Raw genomic sequence first — 24,471 nt, 5'->3', positions numbered from 1 at the left:
TTTAAAAATCAGTTCCTTTTTGTAATAGTGTGGTCAAAGAATATGTGCCCACTTTTTAAAAATAAATTTCATTTTTATCAAAATTTTACATACACTCAATAAACATTTTTTGAAGGTATTTATAAAATGGATAACAAAAAATAGGAATAGCTTCCCCAATTCTCCCTACTCTTTCTCTCTACTCTGTGGAGACAACCCTTAACTTTTGTTTTGTTTTAGCTACTTCTATTTTCCAGATATTTTTAAATATCATTTTTACATAACTTTCCCCGATTTCTCATATATTATCTGTTAATGGGCTAATAAAAAAGTAAGGATTTAGCTTATATACAATTATCTCACATAAATTTATCCTTCCCTCCCCAAACAGTTTTAACACATTTATAATTAAATACTTATTTGGTATCATTAATATGGTCACGTAAGCATTTTTTTCCTGTCTCCAGAGAGGCTCTATTTATTAATTATATGTACTTCCACCAAATCACCTTACTTTTTTGTTTAGTACCTCACCAAACCACCAAACCACATGTATATCCATTGGCCATATATTTTTTTTCTTTAAGATATATGTATATCATGTATTTGTGTGTGTGTATGCATAGAAATCTTAAAGAAAAAGTTTAGATTAAGATCCTGTTGCTTCTGCTTAAAATGTTATTTTTTTTCCAATTTAGTTACAGAAAGTGAAATATATAGCTAGCACACAGAGCATTACCATCATGTTTAGATTTGAAACTTATTTGGAATTTTTCAATATCACCACTTATTGACAATCTTTAAATCCTATATAAATACCTCTATTTCTGGCTGCTGAAAAGCAGTAGCTTTTGAAAATGGTTAATGGGTTAGAACAATAGAGCAAATTTTTTGCCTCCTCATGTAGTGATATATTTTTCACCTTAAACTCTTGAGAATGACACGTCTTAGTATTGATTTTATTGCCTTCTTTGGAAGAACGTAGTTACAATTATTAAATTTCAAACTTGTCTAATTGATTTCTTGTATAATGTTTTTGTATAATATTGTAAACTTGAATAGTTTAAGGAGTTCAGTGCTTCCATTCTCTCTCTTTTTTTAGTGTTATACTTCATTTCCCAGATAAAATGTCTTAAGAAAGGAAATAGTCTAGCATTTTTTTCACTTTTATTAAAACAACAACAAACCCTAGTGTCTTTACACTTTTTGTTTTTTGTTTATATCCTTGATATATTTAGAACTTAATATAGATCCCTATAGTTTATTAAACTCAAAAGTCCACTATTGATTTCTATAAATTGGAATAGTCACTGATTTAATAAAGAGGATTTAATTCAGCTTTCAAGGAGACACTTACTGTTTATTCAAGATTTATTGTCTCCTCAGGTCCATTCAGCAATTTGGCATATTGGATAAACCTTGATACTTTGGTGAACCATCTGATAATTTCAATCATAATTCAAATTTCAAACAACGAATATTTGGGATGTACCAGGTTTCAAATAATATCCATCTTTAAACCCTAAAAATGGCCTTTACTTGGGTCTCAAGAACCTTTTTCTTTAATTTGAAGTGCTTTATTTTAGCTTTCTTCAAGTCATATTCAAAGCTAAAATGGATTTTCCCAGTATTGTGAACTTTTACAAATAAAATTGGAACAAAGAAAAAACTCACTATTTAGAAGAATAACATACTTTCCTAATATAAAGTTAGATCATTCTTTGACATATTTTTTTCTCTTTCTGTTATTGTTTAATCATAATTCTCATTGGATATTTTGAGACTTTGATCTATTTCCTTTGAATTTGCAGAAACCTCTTATCACAAAGTAAATTTAAGTAAAAGCAAGTAAAAGTGTAATTTTAAAATACATATATAGTATGATTCAGAATTTTTTGCAAATTAATGATTTTTATTAAGCACATCAGAAAAATTGCAAAAAATTTATCAGGAAATTAATCTTAGTGAGATTCTATTAGTTCTGGGAATGCTATGGTATACCTACAAGTATCAGAAATTTCAAATAAAATTAGTTAATGTGTTTTTAACTATATATGTGTGTGTGTGTATACATACATACTATATATATGCTAGATAAAAAAAAAATTTAAGATTTTATTTATTTGTTTGACAGACAAAGATCACAAGTAGGCAGAGAAACAGGCAGAGAGAGAGGGAGGAGGAAGCAGGCTCCCTGCTGAGCAGAGAGTCTGATGTGGGGCTCCATCCTAGGACCCCAGGATCATGACCCGAGCCAAAGGTAGAGGCTTTAACCCACTGAGCCACCCAGGCACCCCATATATGCTAGATAAAATTTAAGAAAATTAGGAAGATAAAAGAGTTCATACTTTATTTTTAAATTGAACTTTTTAATTCTTTTTCTAATAATAAATGTTTCAACAAAAGAGAGTCTTTACAATAATTTAGTGGCATTATTCTGTGACAAAAGAATACAAGAGAGAATTCAACCCTGTTAAAGAATCAGTTGATAAGAAATACTGCTTATCTGCTTCCCCACTCTCTGCGCCAGAATCTTAGCTGTAATAACAAGCACTGTTCCTCTGAAACAGCATACCTACTTCTAGAATATTGAGACAGATCCTTTTACTATGATCTTTATAATTAGAAACATTAATTTGTCTAATATGTCTGAGCCCATGTGATGATTTTTAAATGATATTTAATTTTTAATTTTAACAAATTTTATTTAAATAGAATTAGAAGTGTTAAAAATCATAAATTACACACAGCAGTTATTATAAATCTTTAGTCTCTCATCACTAAAAATTATTTTTAAAATAACTGTAAAAACATTATTTAGATTTTTCTTTTTGTCACCTCCAGATTTGGCTATCTTCTGTGTGTCCCAAACAGTTGTCTAAACCCAATCTACTCTGGTGTGTCAATTCTTTGTCTCAAAATATATGGAAGTATATGGATGAAAACATCAATCTCAGCTTTCCATTTATTCAAAGTTCATTTTAAGTATATCTTATCAATAATGTTTCAAAAAACATTTATCTCTCCACTAGGTTCTTCAAAATATCACCCAGAAATTGTTCATCATACTCAGAATATCTTCCATCTATTCCTGTATGACCATTCAGTATTCTTTTCCTACTTTTGCGATATTCCTCTATAACATCAAATTTCTGCTTTTTTACATTCTGCATTTGAAAACTCAATTGTGGGGCAGCTCAGTAGGTTAAACATTTGACTCTTGATCTCAACTCAGGTCTTGATCTTGGTGTCATGAGTTCAAGTCACATTCTGGGCTCCACAAGAAAAAAAAAAAAAAGAAACAAACTCAATGATGAGGGGATAATATTCAGTTCTTTTTGGGGGGACTAGTATCTTCTGGATAAAACCATAATTTTGGAAGAAAGGAATAGTAATTTACTTAACACAGGGAGTTGAATTCATAACCATATTAGCATTTTGTTCTTTTTAAGACAACCAGCCACTGAAAAAAGAGGCATTTGAAAAATGCTGAGTGAAATAAGTCAAGCAGAGAAAGTCAATTATCATATGGTTTCACTTATTTGTGGAGCATAACAAATAACATGGAGGACATAGGGAGATGGAGAGGAGAAGGGAGCTGAGGGAAATTGGAAGGGGAGGTGAACCATGAGAGACTATGGACTCTGAAAAACAACCTGAGGGTTTTGAAGAAGCGGGGGGTGGGAGGTTGGGGGAACCAGGTGGCGGGTATTGGGGAGGGCACATATTGCATGGAGCACTGGGTGTGGTGCAAAAACAATGAATATTGTTACTCTGAAAAGAAATTAAAAAAAAAAAAAGAAAAGAATTTCATTACCCACTTAAAGAACTTAAAAGCTAAAATAATCTTATTATACATCCAAATTTTATCTTTAGAAATGAAGATGGCCTTCTCTAATAAATACATTATCTTTTAAATTATTAAATTAGAAACTTGAATGACAAACATTCCAGTAAACTGATTAGAACATACAAGGAAAGATGCAGGTCAATGTATCTTTTTGATTTTCTCAATTTTGTAGCTTAAAGACAAGGGATGAGTACATCCAAAGAAAGGAATTTTCTATTGATGTGAAAACTATTCTGAACTAACCTCACTGTGAATCATAATGCAAGTCAGAATGAAATGTGTCTATAAGAGCAAACATACTAAACTACATTATGCCTGCCCTTACTCCATGAGGCCATAATGACATTGTAGTAGGTTGTGCCACAGTGTTATACCAGTAAGTCTGTGTCATACCAATAAATCTGCAAAAGAAAAACAAAGCAGTCGGAGAAAAAAGACTCCATTTCAAGGACTGTGATCGGATCAGAGAATGAAATTTATTTCCGCTATGTCTCTGTCTTTAATTCTCAAAGAAGTACTACTGGAATATTCTTAAAGAAAGCCTTCTCATACTTATGTCATCTGGGAAGAAAGGCTTTTGAAGCTTGTCAGCCAGCTTGATTTATGATTATTTTCAAATTTCTCTAGGGAGGAAAACAGATGGCCTTCAGAACTGCAGGTGTTAGTGCATGTCTTTGGGTCTGAGGGAGTCCAAGGGATTATTTTCTAATAGATCCATCTTTGCTATCTTCCTTTCATATTCTGACCTGAGTAGACTGTGAAATTATGCTAAATATGAATGAATGCTGTGGAACAGTGCTAAGTACTTCAGTAAACTGTGAAATATATGGGAGATTCAAAATCGGTATGTAATTCTTTATAACGGACCAAGAAAGGCCAGACACGTATCTCCAGGCCACCTTTTGAATTATGAACCACAAATGTTCCACACAGCATTTACAGCCTCAATGCTAGTGACAGAACCACACCTCAGTCCCATTTTATAATTCCTAATAAAAATTCAACTCTCAAAAGAAAATCTGACTGAAGAGTGAAATCTGACTGAAGAGTGAATAATCTTTAAAATATATATATATGTATATATATGTATGTATATATATGTGTGTGTATATATATATATATATATATATGTACACACACACACACACACACACACACACATATTTTTTCTTTTCTTTTTACCTGACTGGAGTTAGTTAAAGCAAGCCTTAACACATAATTTATTTAACAACATGCCAGAACTGATTCCTACTATTGAACTTGAAATGGAATATAAGAAATAACGAACAGGCAAATTCAATAATATATTTCAGGATATAATTGCCAGCCTTTATTCAAGGCTGACTTTGTCAGTTGCAAATGGAAAAACAAACAAAAATGGACATAAAAGCAAAATAATGTTTATGGTTATTAATCCCAGAAATTCAATCTTTATAAATAAAAATTCATCATTCCAAACAGAAAATATGTGTGATTTGAAATAATTTGTGTATGATTTGTGCAGATATGATCAAGGTATAAAGCGCAACACTTTAATTTATGGAAAGAAGTTTGCTTCAAATTAGAAGCAATTTTTAAACAATAAGCTTAAAACGACGATATTCTTTCTGAAACAAGTATTTCGTCTTTCCTCCTGGGGAAAGGTGCATGTTCTTGGTTATTTGTGAAGGAACAGCACCTAGAGACCGTTAGACCGTTATACCTTTCAGATTCCTCACAGTCTCTGTTGGAGCTGAAAGCTCACTTAGAACAAAGACCAAGTCTGCCTTACTCAATGAATCGACTCCTATCCTAGCGCTGTGTCTAGTATGTTTCAGGTGTTCAAAAAGCTTGAATGGTTTTGTCAAAGTAATTGAATGGATATAGACTTAACGTCAAATCATCACACTCAGTCCCTGACCAGGGCTCTTTTGTAAAGCAGTGGATCTCAGAATGATTCACTAAACCTGCAGCACAGGCACCAACTGGGAACTTGTTAGAAATGCAAATTCTCAGACTCCATGCCAGAACTTCTAAATCAGAAAAGACTGGAGTGGGCCCAGTACTAAGTTTAAAACTTCCTCCAGGTGATTCTAATGCACACGAAGAATTGAGAATCACCTATGTGAAGAATTCCCAAATACACTGTACACAGTGACATCAAAGCTTTTTAGGATTATGAGAATTCTCAGCAGTCTATTATAGGAAGACAACTCCTATAGACAGATTGTGAATAATTTTAATGTCTCAAGCATTTTTCTACTTCTCAAGAATTTCTTCATTTAACTATAGCAACTATTCTCAATTCATGTGTAGTAAATTGTGTGTTTTATGTAGGAAGACATGACTAAGTTTGAGTTACTGGTATAGATCCTGAGACAAGAACTTGGGTACAGATGATTTATCAGGGAGTTTGTCCCAAAAAGCACAAGTAAGGGAATGGTAAACATAAGGGAGAGAGAGTAAAGAGAAAAGTCAGTCAAGATTGTGTTACCAGGAATGAATTAAAAGGTGGGCAAATGGAGCTCAATCTTGTGGGGAGCCTTCTAAGAAACTGAGTTTGGAATATACCTCTGAGTCATTCCCACAGGAGGGTGGGGAGACAGGAGCATTTATCCACCTCTTCCCATCACTGTTGGTTGAGAGTTGATCTCCAGAGATGCTAACATACCCTCACTTCTAGGTTATGTTTGTGTGTGGCCAAATGTGCTGGATACAAGTTGTCAGGAAGAGAAGAGAAGGGATACAAGCTCTCAAGGTGGCATAGGTCAATATGCTGGAAACTCATTTCCCCTGCAGTTGCAGGGCAGTTCACCTGGGCTGGGGGGAGGGGGCAAAGTAACCTTCTCACATCTACAGTCACATTATGGGGCAAATTGACCTTATAACAGGATAGTTCAAGTCCAGTTCACAATACTTATTGTCTGAGTCAGGTCCAGAGTCAGTTTTTGGAAATATAAAATAGATAAAACACCATCCCTGCCTCAAGAAGCTTTTCGTAGGGTAGAGAATGTAGTCAAATTAAAAAATATATATATATATATATATATATATATACACACACATATATATAAATTAAACGTGTTCAGAAATGGTGATTCATATCCTCATTTATAAGACAAGTTTATGGTGGGAGGGGTGTAGTGATCATGGAAGACTTCTTAGAAATGATGAGGATAATTATACCTAAAAGATACCTAGAGGCCAGACAAATAAAGAAGAGTGGGGGAGTTGGGAGCAGAAGCCAGAATGATCACTATATAAATGTGAAAAGTGAAAAAGGAGAAAGCAATCATAGGCAGTATTTGACAAGACTGTCTGCGAAAGTCATTTGAAAGCTCATGTGTTAGGTGGAAGGAAATCTGTTGTCCCATAGATGGTAAATGGAGAGATGTGGAAAGCAGAGTATGTAAGTAACTATTGTTGCAGATTCCCTAACGAAAAAAAAAAAAAAAGAAAAAAAAGAAAGGGGGGCACCTGGATGGCTCAGTTGGTTCAGCGACTGACTTCAGCTCAGGTCATGATCCTGGAGTCCCGGGATCGAGTCCCACATCGGGCTCCCTGCTTGGCAGGGAGTCTGCTTCTCCCTCTGACCCTCCCCTCTTCTCATACTCTCTCTCTCTCTCAAATAAATAAATAAAATCTTAAAAAAAAAAAAAGAAAGAAAAGAAAGGGACTCAAAGCTCTACTGAAATTAGTCTCCTTTAGAGCAAACTCGTCCTGTTCTACCATCAGGAGAAGGGAGCAGTGAAGTTAAGACTGTGTTAATTTATTTGTAAAATGGGAAATGTAATAGCAACTACCTTCAAAGGGTTGATATAAGACCAAAATGATGAAAGGCACTGAAATGTTTTAATACACATCCCCCAAATGGTAGCTGTTGTTATTCAGATTTTTTTTGCTTTGTTTCTGATTTTTTTATTTTTTAATTTTTTAAAAGATTTTATTTATTTATTTGACAGGCAGAGATTACAAGTAGGCAGAGAGGCAGGCAGAGAGAGAGAGGGGAAGCAGGCTCCCTGCTGAGCAGAAAGCCCGATGTAGGGCTTGATCCCAGGACCCAGAGAGATCATGACCTGAGCTGAAGACAGGGGCTTAAACCACTGAGCCACCCAGGCCCCCCTGTTTCTGGTTTTAGAGGGGCTGGAACTTGAGGGCTTAAAACCATTTCTACCTGTTGAATGCTAACTCACACATTTGTGTGATCCATTTCTGGGAAAGGTGGAGCGGTGTAAATGGGATTCAGGGGAACTAGTCATTTTGTAGAAGTTGTGCTATTATAAATGCTGACAGGCAGATAAGCATCCATGTAAACAAAGTTTTAAAAATAATTCAAAAAATAATTTAATGAGAGGTTTAAGATCAATGAAAATTCTAAAACGTGTTGGATGATTTTTGAATACTCTTGATTCTGTGATCATAGCATAGGTTCCTTTGTCAAATTCTGTAATTCTGTTCTACAAATGACATTTTGTTTGAGCAGTTAACAGTTGGTGCCTCAGTTTCAACTGACATTTTGTTACTAAACACAGTTCTAACACCATAAGGTGATTTGTCAGTGGTAAGAAAAAGATGGTTTATATTTCACCATAGTGAAATAGCACAGACGGGAGAGTCAATTGCTTGAAATTCTGGAAATTGTCCATGCTGTCAAGTCCAACACCATTGAAAACATTTTTTATGGTAGGCCACAAGGTATACTTTTTATGAAAGAACCATGAAAGAAATTTAGAAACCTGAAAAAGCTTGAAGGTCTTGTTTTGATTTACAAAATGTTCAAGGATCATACCTCCAATGGGTTTAAATATCTTGAGAATGACCTAAACAGTTTATTTAGGAATATGGCCATGGAAATTCACATTTTGCATTTCTTTATTTTTCTTTTGGGTACTTTATGTATCAAAACTAATAAGACCTTTCAAATACGTTTCCCCCTCCAAAGTCTTTTGAGTCCAGAATCATCAATATTTTATACCATTCTTGATATTCTAGAAGGGAGAGTCCCTGTGAAATATTAGAAGAGTCCAAAGATAAGAGAAACACTAAACTAGGAATGTCTTTTAATGAGTAATAATCAGCATCCATATTGGCTTCATCAGTAATGAGCTGTTGATAACCCAGAATACAGCCAAGTTACACAAAGAAGAGTAGTAAACTGTTTAACTACAGAAATTAGATGCCTAATGTCCTTACTGCCTTACTGCCACAATAAGAATCATGATCTACATTTTCTCTTCTAGATGCTTTTGACACTTCATCCTGTGGGGCTAATCAAAAGTTTTGTTATGAAAAGAGAGCAGGAACAGAGAAATACACACACACACACACACACACACACACACGTATATATATATATATATATATATATATATATATGTATATGTGTGTATATATGCTATATATATATATATAGTTGCTATTGCTGAATCAGAGAAACAGTTCTCTATATATTCTTATATATAATGTTTTATATATATATATATATATATATATAATATATATAATGTTGATCAGTTAATCCTTATAACAAGTTACATTCTAAAAAGAAGATGGGGGACGCCTGGGTGGCTCAGTTGGTTACGCAGCTGCCTTCGGCTCAGGTCATGATCCCAGCGTCCTGGGATCGAGTCCCACATCGGGCTCCTTGCTCAGCAGGGAGCCTGCTTCTCCCTCTGCCTCTGCCTGCCATTCTGTCTGCCTGTGCTCGCTCTCTCCCCCTCTCTCTCTCTGATAAATAAATAAAATCTTTAAAAAAAAATTAAAAAAAAGTTAAAAAAAATTTAAAAAAAATTAAAAAAAAAAAAATAAAAAGAAGATGGGAATTAAGACTCACTAAAAGAAAAATTTTCTTTTACCACTTCAAGGTAAAGGTCATGGAGCAGAATGGAAGATAAGACTGCCTTCATTTCTCAAAATTTTCTATGGTTCATAACCTTTCAAAAGTGCACAGTAGATAAAAATAAGTTATACACTGGAGTTTAAATACATAAAGCAATCGTTTGTATCATATATTGTTATACAATATTCAGTTTAACTGTAGTTATTTTAATTCTGAAAAAAAGCGAAACAGTTTCTGAAACCTGATGGAGAAGGCTGTGAAAACATTATGTAGAAAAATTGTTTACTAATGGGGGCTTAAGTGGTTAGGAGAAGAATGAATGAAACAAGATGGGATTGGGTGGGAGACAAACCATAAGTGACTCTTAATCTCACAAAACAAACTGAGGGTTGCTGGGGGGAGGGGGTTTGGGAGAAGGGGGTGGGATTATGGACATTGGGGAGGGTATGTGGTTTGGTGAGTGCTGTGAAGTGTGTAAACCTGGCGATTCACAGACCTGTACCCCTGGGGATAAAAATATGTTTATAAAAAATAAAAAAATTTAAAAAAAAGAAAGAAAAATTGTTTACTAGTTATTGATTCTGGATTCCACACCCAACTTAATGATTTGGGTGAGTTGCTTCAGTTTCTTCTCATGTAAGGTGGACAATGAATGTGGTGCTTACATCATAAGGATATAGTAGACATTAAATAAATTACTGTATATGTATAAGCACTTGGTGCCCAGCACATAATAGTCACTGAATAAATATTAGCTTTTATTATTATAAATATACTATAAACAGCATTTAATAAACTTTTACTGAATTGAATAAATATACTCATAGTCATTTATGAGTAGTGTCGAAAATACTGCAATAACCTGAGTAAAGGGAAAGAAAGTTAACAAAGGAAAGAGGTTAGCAAATGAGTTCTGACAATGTTCCAAGTGTTTTAGATACATTCATCTGTGTAAACCTTACTACCTCTGAAAAGAGCAATATTCCTATAATCAGGAAAGTGAGACTCAGAGTAAGTAATATATTGACTATTAATAAGGAAATCTGGCATTTGAACTCAAGTCCAGTTTTTCAAATTTTATGTTTTTCCTAATATCACAAAACCTCCAAACTCTGAGGCTTTGACTTTGGAAATTTTGAATATGATAATTCTATACTTCATTACCACATAAGTAATCAAGAGCTCTTCATTGGCAAAAATGTGAGTTGAGTCATTTTCTTGTTATTTATTTATTTTTTAATGATGAAATCCCATCCAGTGACTTCCTTTCAAACAAGTTTATCAAATGGTTTAGTCAAAGGTGAGGTAGGGATATCCACAGATACATAAACATGAGTTAGGACTATATAGTTGTCCTTTTTTCCACAAACAGCATTTAGTGAAAATTTGCCTTGTGCCTGGCAAAAATTTTATTGAAATTCTATTATATATCATTTATTTTTCTGAGGGTATAGACCAATGATCAAAATGAAATTCTTAGGGTTGTGAAGTTTATGTCCCTAGTGCACGGAAAGAGGCAGTGAATCGTGTGTGTGTGTGTGTGTATCTGTGTGTCTGTGTGTCTGTGTGTGTGTGTGTCTGCTTCATGTGGGATAATGCATGGGGGGATTATCAGAAGTGGGTGATTACAGAAGTCATGCCTGATGAAGTGATGTTTATGCCGAGTCCCACATGCAATGCCCAGGGCTGTGTCGCTGTGTGCATCTGTCCTTCTGGTGAAGAGCAGTTCAGGAAGCAGGGTAAAGGTCAAAGCAGGACTGTGCTGGAGAACCAGCAAGAAAGCCAGTCAGGCTAAAGAGGAGGGAATAAGGGGAATATAAAACACAACACAGCTGGGGCGCCTGGGTGGCTCAGTGGGTTAAGCCTCTGCCTTCGGCTCAGGTCATGATCCCAGGGTCCCGCATCGGGCTCTCTGCTCAGCGGGGAGCCTGCTTCCTTCTCTCTCTGCCTGCTTCTCTGCCTACTTGTGATCTCTGTCTGTCCAATGAATAAATAAAATATTAAAAAATAATAAAAACACAACACAGCTCTCACAGTCGGTTACATAACTCAACATGATTTAATTAAATTAACAAACCTGGGTACAGGTTTGCTCAAAGTGCTAGATGAGCACGACCTTGGGGACAATACTTCTTGGGGTTAGGGAGATGAGAGTTGAGAAAGGATTTGACATTTATTTCAGTCTGAGTTTTGAGAAACACTTGTCAAGGAGAGAAGATAGAGAATAGATCAAAAGGAATGAAGAAAAAAAAAAGAACAAAGCAAAGCATGAAGTTCACGGTGGTGAAAAGCTTGTATGTTGTATTTTGATGTGATCAATAGACTTCTCTATAAGAAGCATTTTCCCCTTTTATTTGCTTCAAGATAACAAGAAAGTCTTATTTCATAAATCCCAGCAATTAAGAGCCAATGTGCCCCGAAATCATCATCATTAAACGGAGATCAAATCCAAGTAAGAACTTGCATTTATTTGTTTGCCAATTATACTTAGGAAGTAATTTACTCTGTCAAGAATCACTTAGCTATTAAAAAACGAAGAAAATCAAAAAAATATTTTAATGTAACATTAATTCCCTCGTTGTACTGAAGGTTAACATTTTAGAACATGGCATGAGAAAGGACTAACGGTTTCTGAACAACCACTACTTTTCCTAATTGTTTTGGGGAAAGTACTCTTCAATCACCACAGCAGAACATCTAAATGAAGCCCAATGCAACCAAAACTTCAGAAAGAATTAAAGCAGTTAAACCGTGGTCCCCTGCCCTGGAAATGATTGTTAGAACCTTATTTGTATCCTCATTGGTCAAAGTATTGAAATCATAAATTCACTTTTGGTAGTTGTTCAATCTCTCTTCAGTAATTTAGGACACAGGAAGGTGGGTCTGTGTGATAGGATGAACACAGATTCTCTATTGTGTGTGTGTGTGTGTGTGTGTGTGTGTGTGTGTGTTAGTGCCCATCTTTCCACATTAAGAAGCAGAGCAGGTAGTATACTTTTGGCCAAATCTCAGCGGTGGCATATTTCCATCTCCCAGGGGCTGTGGGAAGACCCAACTGCACAGCAGTAACAATAATTCTAGCATATCCGTTTATGAAATAACTTTGGCAGTAATGAAAGTGTATTTGTGGTCTTCCAGCTGGAAGATCAGAGCAGAGATTCTAAAGCAAAAGGCACAGAGTGGGATGGCAGATAGTAGCTGCTTGGATAAGAACAGAAGAGAGTTGCGGACCCATGCTGAGCTCAAGGGGAAATGCAAACAAGAGTCATTTCAGAATATCCCCCTGTTGCCCAGTATCAGCTCTCGAGGGCTTACTCATGCCATCTGCTGGATATATTTGGGATTTTAAAATGAAATCGACACAATACTCCAGGGTCTCCCTGGACTGTGGCTTTGGCGATTCTAGTGAAAAGAAAAATGAAAAACAACCCATCTTTAAAAAAAAAAAAAAAAAAAAAAAAAAAGCAATGGAAATGAACTCCAGGTTGACTGTACCTTAAGAAGTTTTGTATTTTCACTTCGCATTTTGAAGCACTGGAGTATCTAATGGAATTTCTACTAGCAGAACTTTGTGGTTGTGCAGTTTTGTCATATATGACATTTGGGACACTGGAGGGAGGGTTTGGACTGTAAATCCACTGATCTTCTAAGAATCTACTGTATGCTATAAACTTTATACATGATATATTTCCTTTTTATACTTTATTGGAGAGTATAATGATTGTGTTTCTTTTGTTTAATTACAAAGGGGGTAAAAAAGTTAAAAAAAGAAAAGAACAAGTATCATTATTTGGCCAAAACTACTACATATGCATTTGAATTTTACATAAAATATGGTAATTCAAGTTTTGTTTCTGTATTTCTAATTGTTTTATGGTAAATGTCCTCTGTTAGTCACTCTTTCTGTAGGATTATTTTAAGGCCATGATTTTAAAATTAGAAAATTCCTTGTGGGGTTTCAATGAAATTTTAGAACTTTTAGAAATATGTGACTAAATTAACATTTCCCCAAATACTAATCCCATAGGATTTATAATGGAGAAAATTGGTCTCCCCACGAGTCAGATCAATTTGGAATATGCCAATTCCAAATATCTCCTCCTGGAATTCCATAAAGCATATTCATTAAAATGGAAGAGTTGGTGTTTATTGAGAATCTACTATTGTTGCATTTGAGCTTCACTATGATTTTATTACGTAGGCAATGGTGTTAATCCTAGTTACAAATGAGGAAACTGAGGTTTATAGGGTTGGTAATTTCCTCAAAGTCACACTGAAAGAAAACGGAGGCATTGACTCTTACTTTAGAGCTCACACTCATAGGTCTGAAGCCATATGTCCCCCAATATTATTCATATTAATATGAATTTTATATTAATTACTTTCAGTATTGATATTAACCTGCTTAATTCTTTGGGGAGTGATGCAGTAGTGACATCTATTAATTTGGTTAACCTAGCATTTCTAAATCTACTTGCTACCAAATGTTTATGAATTTTAGTGGAGGTAGTATCTCACAGAATATAGTTCTAGAAATAGAGATATAAGCTATAGTCTTACTATAGATGAGGAGCCAGGAGGGGAAGAGCTCTTTAATATTTCTCTGGCCGCTTGTTCCAGCGTAACTGTTGGTGTCCTTCCCCAAGCATGTTTCCACCTGGCGATTTGGAATAGACAGGAATAGGAAGTAAACACCTGAAATCCTCACTGCTGCAGGTGTACAGAGTGCTGGAACGCTTTGTATGAACGTGTAATATTTAGTGCCTCCTGCAAAGGGAACAAGTTTAATTTAGTTAAGCCACAAGGTTGAGTGAAAAACAGCATGTTGCTGTTATTGTTTAGTCAATTAAATTGTCCTCTGTGCTCGTAGGAACTGTTCCACATTTATTACCAGTGAGATACATGCTCTGGCAATTTCTTTGCTTCCGATTGTCTTATATTTAGCACATCTGAAGATTTAAGGACAAATGATGGAAGACATGGTGATAAATTGTCAGGCTTTTCTAAAGATTCAGAAGTTCTAAAGTTCCTGCCAGTGACAGATGGTCTGTCCTTACTCATCGCTTGTCTTTCTGACAGGGCTTGATTTTTTCCCCCTTTTTTGCTCAATTCCTTTAAAATAAGCTCAACTTCTTGGGAGGCAGGGTAGTCTCACTTGTTATAACTATGTGCTTTGTATCAGAGTCGAAGCAACTCTATATGAACATACCCCATGCTCCTTTACATGACTAATATACACATGCCTCGTGATAAGAGAGAAGCATGGGGTAAGAAGGAGAGGAGGAGCAGATTAGGAAGGAAAATCCATATTTCCTTTCTGTTATTTTGAATACCAAACATACCGGAGTCCCCATTCGATGGTATTTTTCTTGCTGACTTGCCCAAGTATAATGCTGACTGAATAGCTCCAGCATAATATGATCTTTCAAGGAGTGTTTCTTATTGTTATGGTAATAAATTTTTAAATTAATTTTTAGGATCTTCAATACTTCATAGCAATCTAAAATTTCTTGAAATTTTGGATTAAGAAATACAATTAGTGTTTACTAACTTGCTAGACAATTATAAGAATCCTCGGAATGAGAACACACAATTCTAATAATGAGCTCAGATGTAAAATAGGGTCCTGGTGAAAAAAAACAACAACAATCAATTGCTTAATCTATTTCATTGGCTTCAGATATGTTTACTGCTGAAAAAGGAGATGAGATACTTAGGTAAGGAAGATGGGGAAAGGAAAAAATTTTCCCTCCTTGTGTTCTAATGTAACTGTGAAAATAAATATAAAGGTTTAAAAAATTCTAGGATATCTACAATCACTTCTTAATCTTTTATCCAGAATTCAGTCCTTCACATTAGTAATGCTGCTAGTCTGATACAGCGTTACTGAGACTGAGGTATATCAGGTGAAAAGGGACTGATATTACTAAAAAAAAAAATAGAAAAATTGTCAGATGATTTGATTTTGCTTTACAATATCTAGGTGCCTTTTGTTATCCACACAAATTGCTGTGAATTTTTTTTATTTAAATATGTTTCTCCTAAGAATATTCATTATGTGTTAGCTCAGTGTGATAATATGCGGAAAGCATAAACCACATTATCGCTCCATCTTTTCTTTTAACTTGGTTGTAATTTTACTTTTCTGAAGGGGATGCATATATATGCAAAGTCACATGCTATATGCTAGTATAGGTATAGTAATACATTTTATTTTTATCTGTACAGTATATCTGTTCTAGTCATTTAAGTGAAAGAACTCAAAGCCTACCAGGTTTCCAAAGTCTAGGTTGTTGAAGTGCCTGTCATCTTTTATGCCCCTTTGTAAATGCTCCTTCCATTTCCAGATATCAGTTACCATTTTAATTAGTAGCTTTCTCATATCACTTACTTTTAGTGACACTCAATTATTAAGAAATCAGATAACTCATGCCAGCTCATTGTTTATGCATAAAGATGTTAACATAAAGCTAAGGAAAGTATATTCCTCCTCAGATGATGAATGGAAGCATTAACATTTTGTGTACAACATACCAATAAAAAAGCTTCAGAGTTTCTTTATAACAGGGTGCCACCTTACTACATGGATTTGAGTTGTGTACACCTATTTTGGTATGTAATAAAAGGGACAGACATATCTACCTTTTCCTTCTTGAGTGCCTTTCTGGCGTAATTTGTTTTCCTTTCCCAAAGAATACCGGGCTCATGAAAAAAGGCCTGAATATTTGACATTTGTGAAAAGGCCACCAAATATTGCATGGTTTGGAAACCATGCCTTTATAAAATCACGGGATTTAAAATTACTCTAATGAGCTATTTATTAAAATTTATTAAGGTTAGAAAAAGGTGCATAGCTAAGATTAATAAAAATGCATTACATTAGATAAAATAGGCTAAATTACTCTAACAAGGAGACCCAAAATGTAATGTGTCAAGAGGTTTATTTCTGGGTTAGCACAGTACCACATCAGGCAGTAGTAGAACAGGGTCTGTTCCAAGAATTTAAGCTGTTGTAGTAAATGATTTATTTCCTTATCTGCAGTAATGTGCTAATAATCTCTTTCCTTGTTTCAAATTCATACTATGAAATGGCTTGTGTATCCATACTCATGAGTGAAATTAAAAACAGGAGTGAAAGAAGATAATCTCTCTGCTGACCCTAAGCAAAGGAGGGTGGTAGAATTAATAGAACCATGGCCTTAGACGAGATACTCACCTTTCTCCTCTATGGAAATATGAGACTGAGCCTGGACTTCTACGCTGTGCCATGCTTTTGCCTGAAAGTTTGTTTCAGGTCAAAGTGTGAAAAATGAATAGGAAAATGGTCCAAACAAATTATCAGTAAGTTACCACTGCAACCTTTATCTTCTACCTCTTTCATAAGTGCTGTTGTACAAGACAGCTTCTCATTTAAAAAGGTCCACAGGTTAATGAAGGGTTCTAAGAGCCCAGATGTTGCCTAATCTGTCCAAATGGTATAGATTATCGGCATGAAGACAATTTAAGCTAAACTGAGCCATCTCCTCACTCTACTGCTGATGTTGTTTCAGTAGGTTCTTTCAATCTATATTTTGGCTTTCATTTCTCTTTGACTTCTAGCTATTACCGTATTTTGGTCATTTTTTTTTTTTTTTAAGTCACGGGCTTTTTAAAAAAAAATATGTCACTCTATTTAACTGGAAAACTATTTTCTTCATATCAGAATTTCTGGTTTGTATTTCTTTAAATTCTAAGAGCCCTTGCTTATTTTCGAACACTTTTTTTTTTTAACACTTTTTATTGCTAATAAATTAGTGATTGATTTGTCTAAGATGACTAAAGAAATATAATCATAAAATTAGAAATAAGTGCTGGCCTTAATGGCATAAAGTGATTTCTAAAACTGAAAACTGCCAAAGTCATATTTTCTACATTATTTTGCATATAAATGGAAAATATATGTATTTTAAAAAAGGATGATAATAATGATGTTAATTAAAAATAAATAACATCTTCACTTATATGGTGATGTATTATCTATATACTTCAATAAATTCATAGGGACAGATGTGATACGTATTGAAATAGTACAAAATTTATACCAAAATTAAAACAAAAATACTGGAAGTAACTACATCCTTTCAGAAAATATTGAATCATACAAGAAATATATTTCCAGTTGGAATTCTCATGATTCAGTGCATCTTTCAACAGTCATTTCTCAGTTGGAAGAAGAATAACCAACAAAACAATCACAGTATTATAACAACTCCTTGATAGTTATTAGAAAGAATCTTCATTTAAAACCCGATCTGTGGGCATTATTGCTGAAAATATGAGAATAATCTTTTATAAAACAGTGTCACCTGTTATAGGCCTGTATGCCCCACAGCATGAATCATAAAAACATACCTTAAAATATGTATAAGATTGGATAGAATGGAAAGTAATACAAAGGCTACCTCTACCTTACTGTGCCCCCACCATGCCCACACACACTCCATACACACACACGTGTGTGTGACCAAGCTTACAGTTTTTAGCCCAAGCCAAGAATCATTTAGAATCCATTTATTCAAAGTTAGTCAGTCAAGATTGCGACCTATATATTGTTTGTTTTTCCTTTTGCATAAATTTTGTTTATGTAATTAGCAGCTAAAAGCTACTGAAGTTATCCACCCACAACTTAATGTTAATATAATCTTTATTGCTTTTAGTTTTTACATTCAGACAACTTTACAATTGGATCTCCTTAGAGAACACAGCACAAAGTGTTTCAGAACACAGAGCAGTTTGCTTTAAGAAAATAGCAAGCATTTACATAAGGAAATAGCAGAAGATAAGAATGTTAGAGCCAGACTGTAGAAATAGAATAGAAAGCCATCAAACTTTACTTGAAATAGGAAATGTGATTTGAACTACCAGTTAAATCACTGTATGGTATTATTTATTTTTTTAGTTGAAATCTATTTTTCTAGGCTTGTGATGAATTTTATTTTCAAACTTAATTAGCAAGTCTACAGTGCATCCGCAAGTTGAACACAAAAGCTTCTGTGGTGTTCGGCTAACAGTTTTACATCTTTAATTTAATAACAAAGATCTTTCTAACACATGATATGGGTTTTGTTTTTGTTTTCGTTTTTTGTTTTTCTCTGCCATTTGCAAGTATATTCATTTGGTTTGGTTTGGTTTTCACTATTAATGCTGACTGACAGCTGGTTTGTTTTCTGTTCTAGGTTGTGGAGACTAATTTGGTTGCTTTTGACTGTCACTGGATCATTATAAATGAGGTAACACCAACTAAACCTTATTGTCAACTCTGGGTCCTGTTTTCATACAGTGAATCACAGCATTTCCTATGGCCTTGGAATCCTAAGAGGAAATAGAACACAAAGTAAACTTTGAGCTTCCTGACTGGATGCTAACTAAAAATAGAATAAGGAGTTTTAAAAAATTATAAATGACTTTGTATGAATAAGATAAATGGAGATCATCTTCCCACTGAGTATCTTTTAGTCTTTTCCGCTGGCATACGCTGACTGCTTCGGGAAATCATCTTTATACAAAGTACAGTTCTTCTTTGTAAGCAAAGTGAATTCCTCCCAGTGGAGTACTTGTGTTCCATTTATATTTTAATGTTGTTTCTAGAACTTTTATATCCACCCCCCTTACACAAGGATTAAATAGTTCAGCATATGAATATGAATAAAAAATAGATATTTTTTTCTTTTCATGATGAAATACAACTATTTTAAAATCTACCAAGTTGTCAAATGCCTTATGAAAGTTTATTGATTTTTGTAAAAAAACAATACAAAGATTAAGGATACATTACAACATAAGAACTCTGTGAGATAAATCGTTCCATTGGCACCTACCAATAGGAATTGGAAAGGATAATGAGCAGATCAGTCATGGACAAATAATGAGATCACATGAATTTGTCCTCAACAAGAGCTGGTATTCACGTCATACCTATTACTTATGAATAAAAAGAAAGCACTGTTTATCTGTTAGCTGTGTTACTATGAATATGTAATATAATCACCCTGTGTCATCTGCACAGTAAGTATATTTACTTTATAAGCTCATTATAAAAATTAAGTGAGATTTTATCTCATACTCTTAACATATGCTGACAAATGACACTCAAAAATGGTAATACAGTAATGATTATATTACACTAAAGTCCACAGAACGGTTTCCCACATGTTAATGTGTTGAATACTAAACATTATTCTATGAAACAATAAGGGAATGAGGTTCATGGAGGGTAAATGATTTTACACAGAAAAATAAAAATAATTCAAAGTTTCAAGTTGTGTCTTCTACACATTGGTAGAATCTTGGCACCATTCTTTTTTTTTTTAACAATAATTAACATATTATATCATATTAGTTTTAGGTATATAACACAAAGATTATATAAAAATGAATTTATATATATATATAAATTTATATATATAAACATATACACATATATACACATACACTTAAAATGACTACCGCAATTAGTTATCGCATATTACCATACAAAGCTAATCTTTTTTTCTTGTGAAGAGAACATTTAAGATATGCTCTCATAGCAGCTTTCAAATATGTGATATGATTTTACTGACTATAGTCACATGCTATATGTCTCCATGAATTATTTATTTTAAAACTAGAAGTTTATATTACTTTTCCTTTAAAAAAAATATTTATTTGAGAGAGAGACAGAAATAGTACAGGGAGAATGAGTGGGGAGGAGAGAGAGAAGCAGGTTTCTCACTGAGCAGGGAGCCTGACACAGGGCTCAATCCCAGGACCCTGGGATCATGACCCGAACCACAGGCAGACGCTAACCAACTGAGCCAGCCATGCACCCCTGAAGTTTGTATTTCTTAATTCCCATTGCCCATTACCCCATCCTAATCCTTTTCTCCTCTGGCTCCCACCAATATGTTCTCTGTATCTATTAGTTTTACTCAGTTTTGTTTTTTCATTTTTTTTTTTAATTTTTAAGATTTCACATGTAAGTGAAGTCATAAGGTATTTGTCTTTCTCTGAGTTATTTCATTTAGTGTAATACCCTTATGGTTTATTTATGTTGTTGAGAATGCAAGATTTCATTCTCTTTTAAAGCTGAGTAGAATTCCATTCTGTATGTGTGTGTCTCTGTGTATGTATGTGTCCATTTATCCATTGATGGACACTTGGGTTGCTTCTATATTATGATTACTGTAAGTAATGCTGTAATAAAATGGGGGGGGGTGCTTATATCTTTTGAAATTAGTGTTTTTGTTTTCTTTTAATAAATATCCAAAAATGGAATTGCTGGATCACATGGTATTTTTTTTTTTAATTTTTTGAGGAAACAACATACTGTTTTTCATAGGGGCTGTACCAATATATATTCCTACCAATACTGCACAAAAGTTCCCTTTGCTCCATATCCTCCCAATTCTTATTATTTCTTATCTTTTTGATAATATCCATTCTAAAATGTGTGAGGTGAACTGAGGTGATTTTGATTTGCCTCTCATTGATAATTAGTGATATGGAGCATCTTTTTGTGTGCTTGTTGGCCATCTTTATGTCTACTGTGGAAAAAAGTTTGTTTAGATCCTCTGCCCATTTTCAGATTGGTTTTTTGGAATTGAGATGTTCAAGTTCTCTATATATTTATATTTAAATATAATTTATATAATAATATATATAATAATAAACATAATTATATATATATAAGATTCATGTATTTATTTTTGTGGGGAAGCACGAGTAGGGGGAGGAGCAGAGGGAGAGTATCTTCAAGCAGACTCCTCACTGAGTGCAGAGACTGGCAACAGGGTTCCATCTCATGCCCAGGAGATCATGACCTGAGCTGAAAACAAGAGTCCAACACTTAACTGACTGAGCCACACAGGTGTCCCTCTTTACATATTTTGGCTATTAACCCTTTATTAGATATATGATTTTCAAATACCTCCTCCCATTCAAAAGGTTGCTTTTTTATTTTGTTGATGGTTTCCTTCACTGTGCAGAAGTTTTGTTTGTTTTGTTTTGTTTTGTTTTTGTTTTTAGTTCGAAGTAGTCCTAACTTCTTAGTTTTTTTATTTTGTTGCCCTAGTCTTGGAGTCAAATCCAAAGTCCTGGCCAAGACTTATACCTGAAAGCTTTCCACCCTTTTTTCCCTCCCTTCCCCGGACGAGCCCCAGGCCTGCCTCTCAAATTTCTCATATCAGAGAGATCATATGGTAATTGCTTTCTCTGATTGACTTATTTCACTTAACATAATACCCTCTAATTCCATCCATATCATTGCAAATGGCAAAATTTCAGTTTTTTGATGGCTCCGGTAGTATTCCTTTGTATATATAAATGAAACAAGATGGAACTAGGGAGGGAGAAAAACCATAAGAGACTCAATCTCAGAAAACAAACTGACAGCTGCCGGGGGGTTTGTGGGGAGGGATAAGGTGGTCGGGCTATGGACATTGGAGAGGGTATGTGCTATGGTGAGGGCTGTGAATGGTGTAAGACTGATGATTCACAGACCTGTTGGGGCAAATAATACATTATATGCTAATAAAATTAAAATAAAAACAAAAACAAAAACAAAAAAGAATATAGGTAGTTTCTAAGCTGAAAGATAGAGGTATAGGGCTCATTATTTCCCTCTACTTTTGTATATTTTCAAAATTTTATAATAAACATTTTTTCTTAAGTAGTTTTAAAAAATTGAAAAAAAAATAAAAGCTTTCCAACTTGTTTTCTTAGAGGATCTTAATGGTTTTAGGTCTTACATTCAAATCTTTAACCCATTTTAAGTTAATTCTTGTGCATGGTATAAGACTCTAATTTCATTCTTTTGTATGGCTGTCCGATTTTCCCAACACCATTTATTTTGGACTGTCTTGTCTGTTGGATAGTCTTGGCTCGTTGTTCTAAATTAACTCACTGACCATAAATACCTGGGTTTCTTTCTGGGCTATCTAATGTGTTCCACTGATTTATGTGTCTGTTTTTATGCAAGTACCACATTGTTTTAACTACTGTTGCTTTGGAATATAGTTTGAAATTGGAAAGTATGATGTCTCCAAGTTTGTTCTTCTTTTTCAAGGTTGTTTTGGCTATTCAGGATCCTTTGTGTTTCCATACAAAATTTTAGGACTGTTTGTTCTATTTATGTGAAAATGCCATTGGGATTTTGATAGGGATTGCAAGGATTTTATAGATTGCCTTGGGTAATATGGACATTTTAAGAATATTAATTCTTCCAGTACATCAGCATAAAATACATTTTCACTTAGTTGTGCTTCTTCAATTTATGTTTTCCATATCTTATAGTTTGGAGTATACAGGTCTTTCACTTCCACAGTTAAATTTTTTTCTTGATATTTCCTTCTTTTTAAGCAGTTGTGAGTGGGACTATTTTCTTAATTTCTCCTTCTGTTTTTGCAGCAACCCATAGATTTTGGTATGTTACAGTTCCATTTTCATTTGTTCATTCCCTTATATGTAATAAGTTCTTTTTCTCTGTTTTTTTAAGGTTCTCTTATTAGCTTTATGTTTTGAAATTTAATTATAAGTTGTCTTGGTGTGTCTGTCTTTGGGTTCCTCTTCTTTTTTGACTTTCCGGACTAATTGGATCTGAATGTCTATTTCCTGCCCGAGGTTAGGGAATTTTTCAGCCATTATTTCTTCAAATAAGTTTTTTTGTCCCTTTCTCACTCCTTCTCCTTTTGGGTCTTCTCTGATGCAAATTTGTTCAGTTTGATTTTATTTTATAGGTTCCTTAAGTTATCTTTAGTTTTTGATTGGTTTTCTTTTTGCTGCTCTGACTGCATGAGTTCTACTGCCTTATCTTCAGGATAACTGATCCTTTCCTCTTTTTAATCTAGTGTGCTGTTGAAGCTTTCCAGTGTATTCTTCAGTTGAATTATTGTGTTCTTCAGCTCTATGACTTCTGTTGGTATTTTCTTATATTTTTTATCTCTCTTTGAAGTTCTCAGTTTTTATTTATCTTCTCCTGAGTTTGGTGAGCATCTTTATGACCATCACCTTGAACTCTTTATCAAGTAAATGAAATATCTCTGTTTCATTAAGGTTTTTTTTCTGGGGTTTTGTGATATTCTTTTGTTTGGAATATATTCCTCTGTTTCTTCATTTTGCTTGACCATGCTTATTACTATGTATTGTATAGCTTTCTCTCCCAGTCTTGCATGAGTGGATTTGTGTAGAAGATGAACTGTCATTCAACCCTGCCCTAGCTCTTAGTTGCCTGTGAAACCTTTGTGATTGTCTAAGCAACCTGATTTATTCTTCATCAGTCCCAGTTGGTTGAAGTTGTGCCAAACTCTGCCACTGTTTCAAAGGGAGGGATCCAAATTAGCACCTAGTTTCATGCTTATTCGGTGCCAGATGCTCAGGCACCACTTTTTAAAGGATGAAAATACATACAGTTCTGTAGGACCACAATTGTAAGCCCTGCTGGCATCCAGACCAGTCCATGTAGAGGGGCTCCCTTGCTGACAGCTGTAAAATTTGGGGTTTCAGACAAATGTATAAGCTCCTTTCTTGAAGGTACTGACAAGCTGTAGTGAAGCAAGGGCACAAAGATGGCAACATCTGGCCCATGTAGCCTCTGGGTATGTGGCAATCCTGAAACCTGCCTTTCTGACTGACGTTCCAGGACAAGTAAAATAGGCTTTCTTCACAGGAAGATGTAGGTGTTTCAGTCTATTCTCTGTGCTATGACCTGGGGATGGTAACCTGCCAAGAACTGTCTCTCTGATTGTTTCAATCCCATGGGGCCCAGGAATGCAACACCCCCTGGACCTCAGAGCCAACTGCTCAGAGGGTG

General features: G+C 34.5%; 1 protein-coding gene across 2 annotated transcripts in view; it reads left to right on the top strand.

The window, feature by feature from the left end:
• Positions 1 to 24,471, top strand: part of GRID2 (glutamate ionotropic receptor delta type subunit 2) — a 1,533,206-nt gene that overhangs the window by 884,245 nt on the left and 624,490 nt on the right. For both annotated transcript variants that reach the window (XM_059172726.1, XM_059172716.1), the window contains exon 5: positions 18,863 to 18,916. In XM_059172726.1, coding sequence (XP_059028709.1) covers positions 18,863 to 18,916 — 54 coding nt within the window. The remainder of the gene's footprint in view (positions 1 to 18,862; positions 18,917 to 24,471) is intronic.

Source organism: Mustela lutreola, chromosome 1 (assembly GCF_030435805.1).
Source record: "Mustela lutreola isolate mMusLut2 chromosome 1, mMusLut2.pri, whole genome shotgun sequence".
Classification (NCBI taxonomy): domain Eukaryota; kingdom Metazoa; phylum Chordata; class Mammalia; order Carnivora; family Mustelidae; genus Mustela; species Mustela lutreola.
The sequence above is the reverse complement of the archived record's forward strand: the minus strand, read 5'-3'. Positions and strand labels throughout refer to the sequence as shown.